Source organism: Seriola lalandi, unplaced genomic scaffold (genome assembly GCF_002814215.2).
Source record: "Seriola lalandi dorsalis isolate HSWRI2012SDOR001 ecotype SW California unplaced genomic scaffold, Sedor1 jcf7180002054654, whole genome shotgun sequence".
NCBI lineage: Eukaryota > Metazoa > Chordata > Actinopteri > Carangiformes > Carangidae > Seriola > Seriola lalandi.
In genome coordinates, this window is record NW_019525207.1 from 108,456 (window position 1) to 124,758 (window position 16,303).

Consider the following 16,303-nt stretch of genomic DNA (forward strand, 5'->3'; position numbering starts at 1 on the left):
GTCAGGACACATACAGCCCCGGAGCACCGCTGGTTCTGAACCCCAGCCAGACATTCCTCCACCGCTAATGGCGAGGTTACCCTGGCGACCGGCCTGTTGCGGATGTCTGACAGTGGTGGGTCAGGGTTTTTTTGTTTTTCATTTGTTGGTGTTGTTGTTCTGGATATTTGTGCCTCAGAGACTGTTGTGCCATCACACTGACATTGGAGCCACAGTGCTGAAGACGCAGTTTAATGGAGCCAGACGCTTGACGCTCAGGCAGATTCTGTGTGAGTCCAGTAGAAAGGTCTTTGTTTTGGGTCTGTGCTGGAGGATTCTCGTGAGCTTGACACGGTCAGCAGGCTTGACACTCGTTGCTCTTACAAAACACAGCTAACATGAATTACTACTCCCATCAGCTAGTGCTACTAAACCTGCATCCTTTTTTCTTTTTGTTTTCGGCCACCTGGGGTCAGTGGTACGCACTGTAAATACCTCACTGACATATTATCACCTATTAAGTAAATAAAGCAACCTTGTTAGCTAACAGTTGCCTATTTACACAACCAGCGGACGCAAAGCAACATTAGCATTCATTTGAAGTCATGTTTCTAGCCAAGTGTTGAATGTAAGTCCAATATTTACTCTGTTTTAGCTCAGTTTATTGGTCTTCATTAACTGCTTAGGGCGATATCTGCTACTGTGTTCACCAGCTAGTTGCTAACCTTCTCTTTTTGTCATTTGGTGCTGGGTAGACAGTGTACAGCCAGTTTACTATAGCTTTTTCACTGAAAACAGCTGAAAATAACGCTTTGAATATTCTGAAACAGTAAAGTTATGGGGCTGTAAACCAAAACAATCAGCTGAAAGACGCTAAAAAGCTCAGTAGAGCTATAGAGTCATTTGATAATTCTTTGGCAAGGTTATCCCTTAGAGCGACCCCTTTCACCCCTTTCACACACACGCGCGCGCACACACACAGACATACACGCACACACACACTAGCAGGCATCTGCTGCTTCCCAAGAAGATTATGACAGCAGGGATTTGATTCCCATCATCTAAACAGATTAATCCTGGGGCCTAAAGTGGATTGTATCATTAATATTTAGGCAAAACCCCACATCTGCAGCAATGAAAATAATATCACACGTCAAGTGTGTTTTTTTAGCTGCTGTGGCGTGCCTTCTTGCCTTTTTACCACACCCCCCACTTCTACCCAAAGACAGGAAATCAGGTGACACTACAACGTTACAGTTACAGCACATTCACCCCTGGAGTGAAAAAGAACACAAATCTTCCCATGTCATCCCCACAGAAAAAATGTGATCCAATCAGAGAAATGAGGAAGTGTTTCTGTGACTGCTCCAAAATGGCAGAAGCTAATCTTTCAAAGTGGAACTGTGGCGGTCTTCAGAGTATTAAGTCGACATGCAGACTGGAGCTTGTCCAATTCCTCAGTGGAGGGGACAACGCCTGAGAGTGGAGAGAGTAGTAAAACATGGCCACTTACGCAGAGTAACAAAAAGGTGATCTGAGAAAGCAAACACTGGTCCATCTGAGGGAACAACACAATCTGACACAAGAAGTGTTCGGGACATTCTTCATCTTAAAACAAAGTTATTACGTTACTTTATTCTTTCTTAGAGGGAATATTGCCTTTTGGTTGCTTCCACTGGGCAGTCTGGGTGTCCTGCAGACAAGCTCCACTGTCAGGATTATTTGGAAACATTAGATCAGGGCCAGTGCGTCCTGACAAGAATACTTCATCACCACTTCACTGCTGGGCGGATGGTGAACAAAAATACTTTTTCACATGCATATTTAAGGTCATCTGATTCATGTCCTCTCAGGGACAATAGAAACTTTTCTTTGCCCTCTTACTATAACAGGAAGTTTCTAGCCTTCCAAGAGCTTGTGTCATCGGACATCCAGAGGAGTTTCCTTTTGTTTTAATTCTCTTGTTTCTGCTGCACTCATTGTTGCAGATTCAGGTGACACTTAAACTGCTGCACGTTATCCTGTGGGAAAGGAAGACAGGACCTTTTACGACTTTGTCAGAGCAAGGCCGATCATACACGTCTGTTCTTTTGGCCTGATCACAGAAGCGTGTGTCGCTCCTGACGGTTTCAGTGTTATGTCACAAACACACTTGTGTGTCCTCATGTGAGATTACTCAGCGAGTTTAATTAAGAACATTTTAAAAATGTAGTTATTGTTTTGGCTCACACAACAAAGAAAGGCTTGAAAACAACAGTCACATATAGTCAAGTAGTTTGTTAGTGTATAAAGTCTAAACTAGGCTTTACCTTCTAAATATAACATACTGTCTTATACCCATGAACACTGTGTTTTCCATTTCCAGTCCTACAAAACTGCATCAAAGTTCACCTGGAGGAACACAGCGACCTGCATTTTTAGGTGTCTTGGTGATTAATTTCATTCATCTCAACTGACCCAATAAATTAAAAGTTACATACAAAGAAAGATAAATAAAAGACAAAAGCGCACACAAGCCAGGTGAGTGCTGCAATTTCAGTCACACCACAGTTACGTCAGCACAATGCTGCTCTTTCAAGCTGCCAACGCGATAGTGTTACAGAGTAGGAGAGTGCTTGCCTGCAAGCTTGCCAATGCTATTGATCTCCCCCACCTAACCTCAGAGTGTGCGTCAGTGAAATTGGTCCCCGATTCCGACTGCAGCGTCTCCCTACTCTGCATAAACTCTCTGCCCTTTTTCTTGAGGGATGCACTTGTTCACCCCGACAGAAAGTGAAGGAGAAGCTGAGCACAGGAGATCGTGTACACTGAGAGCATTCAATAAAACTGACAGGAAAGTGCATCAGTGTTATATGTGTGGATGCATATATACTGTGTGTCGATACAAGCTGTTATTTGGTGCTAAATTTTACCTCATGTGTAAAGCAGCCGCACGGTGTGGAACTCATTGGAATCATGTTTATATAAGGCAACATGAGGTTAGGCTGGTCATGACTGAACAAATGTAACTGAGAGTTTTATAGTGACACCGAAACTGTGTTTAATGTGGATTGGTCACGTCATGGTCGATACCCAATCCAATTAATAGGGTCAGTACTGTCACTGATACGATCTGGCGTATTGGATTGGCACATCTCCAGTTGCAAATATGTTCATGCACCAGTTTCACCAAGACATCTTTCTTTACATTTTTTTTTCTTAGTGACTAAAAAATTTCTATCTCTGGTTGATGTCGGTCGCCAGATGGAGAATCTAGTGTAAGGCTTGTATCCTAAGCACCAAGGGTATTCTTTTGACTTTCGTCCTATCCTTTTGGGGTGCACATGAGCTAAAGTGGACTTAGTAACATTTCAGTCTGTTGCCCTCTAATCCTGAGGGCACTGCTCCACTGCTGGAGGAGATGTCGTGAAATGCCAAAGTTAAACACGGGCTCTGAGAGGAAAGACGGCGGAATTAAAAAGTCTCTGGAGTGAGTTCAACCACTAATGTTCTATCAAATTAGCCCTTAGGACTTAGAGAAAAAGGGAAAACATAATAGAGAGCAGCCATGACATTTGCCTCGCACGAGGGGGTTCTCAACAGAACCTGCCAATGCACCATAAATTTTCCACTTGTGTTCTCTGGCAAGTGGGAGGGAAGAGGAGAAAATGTGCACTTCCCCTGAAAACCACATGTCTAGTGCAAATGAGGCTCAGTAAATTTACCACTAAGTAAATCATTTCTATGGATGATGAACCAACTGTGCCCCACGCTGGAGAAGGAGAGGAAAACCTAATAGCGGGGGAGAGACCGAGATGAGCGGAGATGCAGAAAATAGAAGCAGCATGTGGAAGCACAACTCAAATTCAATTTCATCTGATTTAATCTCAAGCTTCTTAGGGCTTCTGACCTTCTGAAGTTTTGAGTTGCAAATACAGACACAGCAACCCAGTTACCATCAGTTATAGAGAAATACACAAGAGAGGGGGGGGGGGGGGGGGGGGGGGGCTTAACTGCAGAATTTAACACTAACAAATTAATATCATGATTTACCAACTGTGACATCATGAGACTTGGATTTGCAGCCAAAATCTGTATCCAAGCGCCTTGTTGCTCATGAAATGCAACAGAAAACTGCCTCAGTGTGTCTCACAAACCACCTCAAGGCAAATTTCAATCCATGCATGTCTTATAAAACATAGCTGACACAACCATCAAAAACCTTCTGCTAAAAAACCCCTCTCCTCGCTCCCTCCTCTTTCTTCCTCCTCTGTGTGAATTTAAATAATGAAAGAAAAAAAAAATTTAATATTAAGCTCAGTGTTCAGTGAGAGAAAAAACTGATACTAAAAAACTGCAATAAGTGTTTTAAATGGCATTAACTGCATCCAAAATCTTGAGGATTTGTTGCTCTATTTCCTATGAAAGAGATGAAAACGCGACCTGCTTTCAGTAGAACAATGTGATCAATATTTCTGCCTGTGTTCCTCCAATGAATACATCAAGGGACTGTGCAGAACATGCATTTGTTACATGTATTATGTGATCCGAGAGACTCCCTTTAATTTTTACCTACTCTCCTTCTCCTCTCACTCTACCTTCAGTCTTTTTCCATTTCTTGTCCTCCACTGCCTCTGAGCATATTGTCGTGGCACAAGGGCAATGGAAGTGACTACATGATGAAAAAAGACACTGAAAGGGTTCAAGGTTCAGTTGTAGCCTTTGACTGCTAAAAAGGTAAACACGGCTGCATGAATGAGGCGAGCGGATGAAGTCAGCTGGGTTGATGCAGTCCCGCCTGGTCTATATTGGTCCGACCTTAAATACAACCTGCCATCTGAGCGCTAGAAAACATGTAATCTGGAGCCACCACGAGTCCCATAACACTGGAATCAAAACAAACAGAGAGAGAAGGGGGGGGGGGGGGGGGGGGGGGGGGGGGGAGAGAGAGAGAGAGAGACTCCAGCTGGTGACACGCATATTGTTGTTTTTGTTGTAGCTGAACACGAGAGAGCAACGGCCTGAGAAGGATGGAGAAGAAATAGAAATGGCAGGAGAGAGAGAGAGAGAGAGACACCGTGGGGGACGAGCACACGTGTCCCCGTCCAGCTGGTGACACACACTTGTTATTGTTGTTGTTGTAGCTGAATATGAGTAAATCTGCGCTGTGAGGCCAACTGTCCTGATGTGAGGGCTGCAAACACTCTGCGGCCCACTGGGAGCCACCTGTTACTGCTGACTGAGAGCTGGTTGGCCCGCGTTCAAAACCACATCAAGCGGGAAAAAAAAAAAACCCATGACACTGCATGACCGCAAGTATAACACACATGCAGAGCAACAAGCAGACACTCACAGTGTGGTGTGGTGGTAAATAATGATGCTGGGTAATTTATAGCATCCAGTCGGTGATATAACAGTTACTACAGGTCATAACAAACAGCCTTACTGAGTTGAAACCAAAGATATTTACTGTATAAAAGAGAAGAATTTACAGCAATAAATTATACTTAAAGTGGTATTAACTGTTTTTCTTTCTTTCTTTTTTTTTTTTTTGGCATTTTTGGGTGCAGCAGAATAAGCTGTACACACGACATCAACGTATTATCACCTCATAAAATTTGTATAGCTAACGTTAGCAAACAGTTGCCTTCGTGTGTAGCTGTGTTTCTAGCCACCTGATGAATGGGAGTCTCAGTTCTCAGCTCTGTTTTTGGTTTTTGGTCCGAGGGAAGTATCTGGTCTGTGTAGTGGCTAAATGCACCACGGTGTTCACAGGCTACCTGCTAACTCTGTCCATCACTGATTAGTTGCGGGGCAGGTGGCGTACAGTGGGGTTTTTTTTTTTTTTTGCAGAAAACAGCTGCCTGTTGTGTCTGGATAAAGAAGCCGATGAGACCAGTGACACTGAGATGTCTGTATGAGCAACACTTTTCACAGTACACAGGTAGTTTAATCCACTGTTAAAATCAATAAATTATTAATCAGAGTGGCTATAATAAAATGTAATAAAATGACAATGATTCATGTGTTTTTTTTTTAACCAGAACATGGCTTCAGTTTAAAATATTGTAATTTACTATGACACCCGCCAAGAGTCAACCACTGCTAGAACTGGCTAGAAACAGAACATGGCTTTAAAGTTGCGCTTGAACACAACCCAAAGACCAGGACCAGTGGTCAGCTGGCTCTACAAAACAAACTCACCAACCATCTAAAAGCAGAGTGACAGTGGCATGCAATAAATATGTGTGACCTCAATCCAAACTGAGATATGTCTGATAGAACTCTGCCGCTGCCTTGCACTGGCGTTGTCAGGCTCAGGTCATTTGCTCAGCAGCCAGTACGACTGCTCTCTCTCACCGACAGCCTCTGCTTCTTTTCAACATGCGGAGCTGCCGCTGATAAGGATAAACTGTAGCCAGCTGTGCCAGATAGAGCGCGGCTCAGGCCACCTATCTGTCCGAACCTGACCTGAGCCCGACGCAGTGAGTGTAATCTGAAGCACTGAATTTGTGTTAGCCCATCACGCAGTTGTTACCATGGTCACAGCTCGCCTGTTTGCCCTGATTACACATGTGGTCGCCCGTCAAAAGGCAGACGTGACTGAACCCGACTCGTACCCAAACATCATTTCTAAATTTCTGTATCCACCCTTGAGAGCCAGACTCACCACAAAACATGTCAGTGACACTTGATGGGGGCCCAAAGGTCTGCATAGAGCAGGGGCCTTAAATGTACTCACTCATTTACTCAACCCTAACTGTACTTGTGGTACTTAATCTCACACACACACATACACAGGGACAGACACACACACACACAGAGTATCAAGTAGAAACCTGCATCAGCAGCACCATGCTCCTGCCCTTCCAGACATCTGGCATAAAACGCAGCATGCCAAGAAAGCCACACTGGGCATGTGCAGAATGTGGATCACATTTAAAAAGCTAAAAAAAAAAAAAGAACAGGCCAAACCTCAGAGCAGCCACTACCCAATATCAATCTCACACACACACACACACACACACACACACACACACACACACACTTCCAGGCTTGTGTTACTCTTCTTGTGAGGAACGTGCATTCAGGATATTCATTGCCTCAGCAACATCTAACCTTTTTGCTTTACCTAACTTTTGCCAAAAATCTGTCACTGCTGACTTTAAACCCGTCAAAGTGTATTTGTCACTTCAAAGTAGTTCAAACTACAAATGCGTACAGACATGTACACACACACACCTTGCAGCGCCACAGGTAAGATTGGACTGTAAACAGCGAGAAGCACTTCAGTCAAAAACCAGCCTTGTGTCAATAGTGCAGAGTAAATATTCCTAATACTGTGCAGGCTGAACTGAAAGGCTGCGGGCTTGTTGTAAAATCTCCACACGAGGTGACGCAACTGTTCAAAGGCCGAAATACAAAGAGTAACACTGTGTTGTCTTCACATGAGCTTGACTTTGTCTCTGACTATTATTATGAGAGTTAGGTGAAGGGGTTCCCGACAGGGCTGCAGGTGTATTCAGGGCCAAAAAGGAAACAAACCGATCCAGAAGTATGGAAAGTATTCAATAAAGCTTCAAATCGAGGGTATGGTGATGTGTTTCTGTGTGAAGTCTGACATTGTGTCGCATAAGTAACTGTGGATAAATCATTGAATTCCTCCCTGTTATGATCACAATCTTTGCACTGCGTTCAGACCCTCACAAACAAAAAAAAAACCCTACAGCAAAGGCACAATACCCCCATAATTTGCCTTTACAGTAACTCAAGTGGCTAAATAATTAGTGTGTGTGATCCCGATGTGGCTCAACCCCTCTAACTGCACCTCCAAAGCATCTATCACATCACGTTCGACCAGTAGAGCGACAGTCAGAATTCAGCATGAGAATCAGCAGCGTTACTTGTGTTGGCTGAAATTTGCCCCGTTCTCGCTGAGTTGTTTACTTCAGCAAAACCTGACCCAGCGTGAGAGCCGCTGGCCTGGAGGGCACTTGGAGAGCTCGTGCAGTAAGCCTGAGCGAGGGTGTGGTAGCTGGTGGTTATATTAGGGTTTTAGCGGGCTGCTGACTGCTGAGATACTGTGGCCAGTGTCACAACATTAACAGAAGCACATGTGATGCACTCACTGCTGTGGCTTATTTAGAAATCACTTGAGACTGATGATAACGGACAGAAAAGGGAAAACGGGAACTGATTACCCAAACGATTAGTCAGTGGGGTGAAAAGTTTGTTTCTTGCAACAAGTTCCCCATTGTGTCTTCTGTAATCTTGATAACTCAGCTGTGGCCTTAATAAGCATTACACATCTCCTCTTTGGCAAACTGGTAGTTATCATCCATCCATGTTTCAGAGAGGTGGGAAGCTACAGCCTATTCCAGCACACATTTATTAACAGTCTATCACAGGAACAAAGAAATATAGACTAACGCATATACTCCTGTTTACACCTACAAGTAAGTAGCCAGTTCACCTAAAGACTTAGGCGCACCCAGAGAAAACCAACACAGACAGAGGCAGAATATGCAAACCCCACACAGAAAGACCTGAGCCGGTCCATGGACTCAAACTCAGCACCACTCCCCCATGCAGCCTAGAGCTATAGATCTGTTCTGAACACGCTCTGTGATCAGTCCCATCAACCTGTCCGGACTGTCGAAGCTCTATCCAATGAACAACGAGAAAGTATCTTTCCAACCTCTTTCATTTCCCTAACAGGACTCTGTACTACTTGTGGAGAGAATATGCACCTGGACCTGCAGACAAGACCCACCTGACCTCTCCTCTAGACTGTGTCCTCCCAGTAAGTAATTCCATACATTACTCCAACTTTGAAACCAAAAATTGTGACACATCCACTAATTTAATCCGTTCAAGTTAAGAAGAAAAACAAAATGTGTTGTGTTGCCTTGTTTATATGGTTTAAACTCCCTAAATGGGTATAAATGAATATTCTCTGGACAGGACACATTTTCTGCTTTTTAACTTACGGGGCTCTGTAGTATCTGTGTGACACGTTTCTTCTGCTCCAGGACGTTGAAGTCCTGCCGGAGGTCAGGCGACATGTTTCTGGCCCTGATGTACTCCGGATCATTGACGTTGACCCGGTCGAAGTAGCGCTCCTTGGTCCCTCCTCCGGATGGGGGAGGGGTGGTCACCACCCCCTGATGGCTGTCCGCACTCATGCCTGCTTCACCTCACTCGCTCGCTCGCTCGCTCGCTCTATGGCTCCCGCTCTGGCTCTCACCTGAGAGGAAGAGAACAATGGAGGTGGATATGTTAGAAGACAAATCGTGTCATTTGAAAAGGCGAGTGGGAAAAGCTTAATATCTACCATAATGAAAAAAACATATGCACATAGGTGTTTTGCAATATTTCATAGCACAAGAAGTGGAGCGGGGGAGAACAGAACAAAACGCACCAGGATTCAAACCAAAGCACTTACAACACTGCGGTATGCAGATAAAGCAGTCATCAAGATGCAAAACAGATTTGCTGTAGAAGGTGAAATGCAAAGGGACAAATATGTGAAAGAGCTAACTTTAATTATGAGGCTGCCTTCTTTCTACTTAAAACCACTTCCATGCAAACAACAAAGCCTTCACTGTAGACACTCATGTGGACACAACAGCACGTAGGCATTAGCCAGGTCACAGTGACCCGCCAACCCTACAAAGCGAACGAGGAGGACAGGAGCAGCTTTGTTTTTAACATCCAGGCCTTGACTGGTGACGTGGTCCACTCCCACCGTTCATTCTCAGGTCAGCTGGCACAACAACAAACATTTTTTCAGGATACAGGAATTGTTAAAGTAAAATCAACAAGTGTGAATGACCCTCTAAATGCCTTGTTGCCTGGCCAAGGAACACAGCCAATAAAAGCAGTAGGAAATACATTTGAAAAAAGGCCAAAGTTTATTATGTTTGTGACTTCGTGATAAAGCACAATGCAAGACAAACTAGAGAAGACAGATTTTAACTGCAGCAGTTAGTGACAGCAACTTTCAAAAAATCATGGACCTTCACTTGACCAAAGATGAAGTGAAGATGCCCTACAATTATTCGCTTGTCTTGAACCTTTCCTCAGATTTTATTTTAAAATATCCCTAAAAGAACTGGCCGCGGGGCATCGTGTGGCGTAGTGGTCTAAGCAGGCGCCCCATGTGTAGAGGCTACAGTCCTCGCTGCAGTTGGCCCCGGTTCGAATCCCGCATCGGACGGCCTTTCACTGCATGTCATTCCCCCTCTCTGCCTCTCCACTATACTGTCCAATAAAGGCATAAAAAAAAAAGCCCAAAAAAATATACTTTAAAAAAAAAAAAGAACTGGCCAACAAACATGAGACGCAGAATGTCATTGGTGGGGGCAAAAAGATCAATTCACAGGAAGAGGCAGAGAGGCGAAAGACGGGACATATAAAACTGCATTTTCCAGGATCCATAAGCTGGTAGTGTATTAGGGAGAGGCGGGGCTTATGGGATCTCTACCAGATGGTGTCTTGGCTTGAAGAGCAGAGGAATGAGAGAGAGAGAGAGAAAGAGAAAGAGTGTAAGAAAGGGATCCCGCTGCTTTCCGTTTTCAAAAGCCCAGTGGTCACCTGACAGCAGGCGGGCCGAAAATTTAGAGGTTACTCTGCCAGAACCATCTCCTTCTCCCCTTTTAGCCTTTTCTGCTGTTAGCTTGATGTGGTGGGAAACAGAGCGTTGGAGAAGTGATTTGGTCTGACACACGCTGCTAAGCTACTCATTCAGGTCAAATGCCACTTAAAAAGATGGTTGAGATTAGTGGAGAGAGACGCAGCTCAGTGTATGGAGGAGACATCCTCAGACCAAACAAACAGCGAGTTAAAAGAAATCCTCCCAAGTGGATGAACGAGGACCCTGGCATGTGGCGCGTTCACTGGGTTTTTCTCGCCACTTTTCCCTCTTAGCTGAGATTTGACATGTACAGTATCGTTACAGCAGACACGTATCACTGTTGGAATTTATTTAATGTTTTCCAAAGGAAATATCTCGACAGATGACGAGTTATCCAGTATTCAGACCTTTGATTTATTCCAGCACAACCACTGCTGCTTCCTCTTCTATTGGACACAGAGCAGCCCGGTGTTCAAAGTCTTGCTCACAGTTCACTGGTATCTCAGTGTGTTTATCACTTACTTTTTCCCACTAAGTTTTCCCCACTGGGAATTTGAACCAGTCCCTCTTTGCAGATGTTCTCCATGTTTTATTAGATGTGGCAAGACGGACATTTAGTTTCTTTTTTAAGGAAGTAGAAGGAAGAAAAACAAACTTACACTTATAACATGGCAATATTAAAACATCTTTAAATGCCAAATCAATTCAAACAACCATCATTTCCTATATGGCGTTATCTGTAAACCAGAGAATCCTCTAGGAACATAGGAAACTTCTTCCTCTCTACCTGATCCTCCTACTAAAGCTGTGATTTATACTATGGAAACCGATAAAAGCCGCATGAAAATCCTCTTTAATTCAAGGCAGCTGGGCAGTGCAGAGTTATGTAACCTGATATTAAATTCATCCTCCTGCCTGCCTGCACTCTTCTGCTTACTGCGACGTTGTACACAGAACAGGTATAGGGATAAAGCAAAGACTGAGACAAACCGCAAAATGCTGGGTTGGTAATAGGAAGCGGTATTGTGTGATGTGTGCCGTAAAACTGAAGGTTCGGGAGAAATTAAAAGAAGGCAGACCTGTGGCGTGTGTGCACGTGTATTTAAAGATGCTCCAGTGCCAAACTCTTCAAAAGTAAATGAAATGCCGAGCATGAAGTTGAAAATACATCTAACAAGGTGTGATTGACAGTTAGAGCTCATGCCTGAAATTTGCTGAATGAGTGGAATTCAGCGTGGCCATGTGCAACAGCTGTAGCCTCACCAAAATAAAGTTACACACCCCCCTCCGAGCTCTAAACCCTCCCTCTCAGCACACCATCCCGTCCCTGCTCTATCACAAGACGCATGAGTCCCCCACCCCCCACCAACCACCACCACTACCACCCCCCTTCCCCATTCCTCTGTCTCTTTCAATAGATCATTGTCCCCGTCCCGAACCCTCTTGGTCTGGTCACATCTAGAGAGATCGACGGTTGGGAGGTTTGGAAGGGTGAGGGGGGAGTTATGGTGGCGTGTGTGTGTTTGTGTGTGTGTGTGTGTGTGTGTGTGCACAATTAATCTGAGTAAGAATGAAACTTGATCCTTGTATTACAGCATCAATGTTTATAATTCAGATTTCATGGCTCACGGCAGATGCTCGCTTGTGATTGGTTTAAACTCTTCTTGAATGAAACACATTCAAATTCCACAACAATGCCAGAAGTTTAGACCGAGTTGAGTGACCGGCCGGAAATTTGAGACACGACTGCCCTTTAAAGAAATGGCATTAGAGGACAGTGCTGCACTGTGATTGATTTAAGCTCCATTAAACACGGCAGATAGACGAGGCAGGCTGTGTTTACTGAGGGGCGCTAGACTGCGTCCGCAGCCCGAGGCAAGGTGAGCGCAACCTCTCACCCCATGACCTTTAGTGACCCTCCCTCCCTCTCTTTCTCACCCGTGTTCAGCAGTGCTGCAGGCCTAAGTTGTCTTCATCTGTGGGGAAGCTGTCCATGAAAACTTGCTCATTTATAAACGGTTACTTAAAGAGCGCCATGGAACCAATCACTGCTATAAACCGCAGACTGCTCAACGTGTTTTTGGTTACTAGTAGTTACCGATGAATAGTGTGAGTCATGGCCACATAACCTCCATCTAGCCTGGCCTTAACCTCCAGACAACAATAGGCTGTTAAGGAGACACAGATTCATCACATACTCTGCAGGATTCTTTAGTATTTTGTAAGGTACGCAGAGTACAAATATTATTATTTTAATTATTTGGTCTATAAAATGTCAGAAAATAGCAACAACAAAAAATGCTGATTCCAATTTCTTAAGTCCAAGATGAAGTCTTCAAGCAAGTGGCCAACAGTCCAACCCCCAAATATATTTATTTTACAGTCGCTTCAGGCAAGGAAAAGCAGCAAATGCTCACAATTAAGAAGCTAGAAAATCTTTTGGAAGTGATAATTAAAATATTTGCCAATTTAATTTCTGTCAATCAACTAAGTGATGAATCAACTTAGTACAAACACATGCTTGCAATTATGTGATGACGTAACCAATCGTGTGTTTTAAATTAGTTTTAGGCTGAAAATGTTTACATGTGTCAGTGGACAGATACAAGTCAGGGCATAAATGGCATAATAACCGACTTCAAAATCATGTGAGGCATTCCAGTCTTTGTCATTTCCCTCTGATAGAATTACTTTCCCTCCTTCATCTCCATTATGGGAGCTTACAGTATATCTCTGAGACAGAGTGTTCACCCATAATGCCTCAGTAGTCCTCTGATATTTGGAGCTGGATAAGAGCCAGCTGCTCAGACAAAACACAACTATCCATCTTCATCTGATGACATGTCAGCTAATCTGGAGACCTATGTCTACTCATGTATCTGTTGCTGCATCTCTCTGTCCAGCCCTGTCTCTCAGGTTTGCTACATGTCTCTCCATCAGTGTCCATTATTCACTCTCTGACTTTATCTCTGTCCTCACCTTTTATTTTCTGTCCTTAAAATAACATAAGAGATGCCTGGCATTTGCAAACTTTGTAGAAAGACACAACAAGCAAACAAAAAAAGTCAGAATAATGCTGATTAATATTGCAGGCAGTGAACACAAAACGCCCAACACCACCCACCCACCCACTCACTCACTTACGCCTCATATCTATATCTTGCCTGGGGGAAGCTTCAAAGCGTGGCTGCTTGAGTTTCTACAAGCTGCCGCCCCTAAAAATAGACAAACAGCCTTTTGGGTTGTGTTTCAACCCCAACGGCAACAATACCAGGAAAGAATCTGTACGTAGGCTAATTATATCCACACACACTGTAAGTGGCAGAGCGAGTACACACACACACACACACACACACACACACACACACACACACACACACACACACACACACACACACACGTATACAAATCCGCACACTGTGACCTGCAGTGTAAACCCTGTGAGCGCAACTCCTGCACACACAAGCTGAGGAGTAGGTGTGTACGTGTCTTAACATGACTGCTTGACACATCCAGCCATGGAGCTGAAGCCAAATGCTCAGCCGCTTACAGATCCACCAGCAGCTTTACTATGAGACGTGGAAGAGCCCACCAACGTGCCGCATGGAAGCATCTGATCTCAGTTTCTGGTGTTTGCTCATTGTGCAACCTAGTGTTCGATGGAGCAATTGCTTCTTGTGCCGGTTGCAACACAGAAAAATCCTATTTAGATTTTTTATTTTTTTTTGCTGGAATTCCTTCAAAACAACTTATTTATATATTCAAGAAAAGTATGCTGAAGACTAATTCTTGTTGCTGCAGTGACTCTGGAATCACTCAGTTGTATCTTCCTTTACATACAGTCTCTGGTGTTGTACACATTAGAGATAATGCCCAAAACGGATCTTCTCTGGTGCTCACACTCACTTCACTGTTAATGCCAAGCGTGTTTATAGTGCACGGGTGTGTGTTGGCATGCGTGAGTGCCCGGGGAGCCACACACAACATGGAATTCCCCTAAAACTACACATCAGTTTCAGGGATGGTAATGTGGTGGGAACACAAAAAAAGAAGACAAACTAGATTCTTATTAACAGAAAATGAATGGGACTATAGGTTTCCTAAAAAAAAAAAAAAGGAATATCTCAAAGTGTTTATACAGAGGAATCCAATTCCCAAACAATATTCCAAGTGTCCAACCAGGTAATGACACAAGAAACCGGTACATAAACAAATAAGCCAAGCACAACCAACCTTGTGTTTCCTCTTTGGTCAGTGAATGGGAGAGAACAGGCAGTAGTAGTAGGCGGCAGAGGCAAAACACATGTCTCTATTTTTCTCTGTTGCTCGCGGTCTGCACTCAAAATTCCAACACTGAGTCCCAGAGAGAAGCCGGGAGAGACGAGACGGACAGAGAGAAAGAGCGGGAGGTGGAAGACAGAAAGTGAGAGGCAAGCTAGCGATCAGTGAACCAGTCTGTCCACTCGTCTGTCCAGATTTTCCATAAAGATGCTCTGTGGTCGAGCTGCCAGCAGACAGCGGATTCTCTCACACTCCTGCGGGCTCCGCTCCTCTGCTGCCCCGGCGTTCACCAGAGAGAGAAGTATGAACAGCTGTGAGTGTATATGTGAGAGGATATGTGACTGTATGTGTGTGTGTGTGTGTGTGTGTGTGTGTGTGTGTGTGCTCCATCCACGAATGAGGATGTGTGTTTGTGTGGAAAAGAAGCTAAAGGGACCACGTGATGCAGGCTTAATCCTCCGCCCACTGGCACAAACACACATGCACACACACAGACAGATTCAGGCAAACACACACATACAGGGTGCTAGACCAATCAGAGCTCAGGCTCACACACACTAATCACCCCTCCTCCTCCCTGCCTGCTCACTCTCCCACTTTCCCTCCCTCCCTCCCTCTCTCTCTCTCTCTCTCTCTCCCTCTCTCTAGTCTCGTCTTTTTTTTTTCTCATCTTTTTGCTCTGATCCATTCACTTTCTGGTCTCTCTCTTCCACATTCCACAATCCTCTCTCTTCTTCTCTCTCTTTATGTCTCTCATTCACACCCCCTGCTAGCCCGCCACCCCCTCCGGGCGACTGTACTAAAGGTCAGTGTTTATGAGTTTGGCTGGCAGCAGTGAAACTGCAGCTCCACAACCTGCTGCAGCACAAACCTCATGGCCGACACTGCCCCTCAGAATCAAAGTAATCTGGCTCTGTGATGAACTGAAATACCAAACACCTTGAAAGTCGGAGGACACTGTCAAAACGCTTTTAGAATGGAAACAATTTAATGATCCCAGGTCAGAGGTCAGGGTGAGCCACATAAAGGCTGTTTGTGATTCAGCTGTTGTGTCTTGCCTGAAGCAAAACTCTGTTTTAAATCTGACCTCTTCTCTCACATCCATTTTTTTCTGTTGATATGTATTACTGCTGACTGTGTCTCACCAAAGCCACAACTACTACTGACAGACTTTCATCTTGCTTGAGATGAGTGGCGCTCGTTCTTTCTTGCGTCTTGCTCACTCTTTACTGAAACATGACGCAAACACGTGAACAAAATGATCAAATACCATTTTTTCCACACATTTTTGTCAGATGATTTTCTGTCCATTATCGCTTACTTTACTCTTTGCCTGTCGGCAGATTAATGATGCCAGTTGAAAACCATATGGCTGATGACTAAGGCTGGGTGATGAAGTTAAATCAATGCTACTGTACTAATATTTTT

General features: G+C 44.3%; 1 protein-coding gene across 6 annotated transcripts in view; it reads right to left on the bottom strand.

Moving 5' to 3' along the window:
• Positions 1–16,303, bottom strand: part of add3a (adducin 3 (gamma) a) — a 105,553-nt gene that overhangs the window by 27,812 nt on the left and 61,438 nt on the right. For 4 of the 6 annotated variants that reach the window (XM_023420636.2, XM_023420633.2, XM_023420634.2 and 1 more), the window contains exons 1-2: positions 14,828–15,274; positions 8,949–9,205 (exon numbers count right to left, since the gene is read on the bottom strand). In XM_023420636.2, the coding sequence (XP_023276404.1) occupies positions 8,949–9,143 (195 nt within the window). In that variant the 5' untranslated portion in view covers positions 9,144–9,205; positions 14,828–15,274. Of the gene's footprint in view, positions 1–8,948; positions 9,206–14,827; positions 15,275–16,303 lie in introns of those variants that run through there. The other 2 variants (XM_087177796.1, XM_023420632.2) reach the window with 1 other exon arrangement.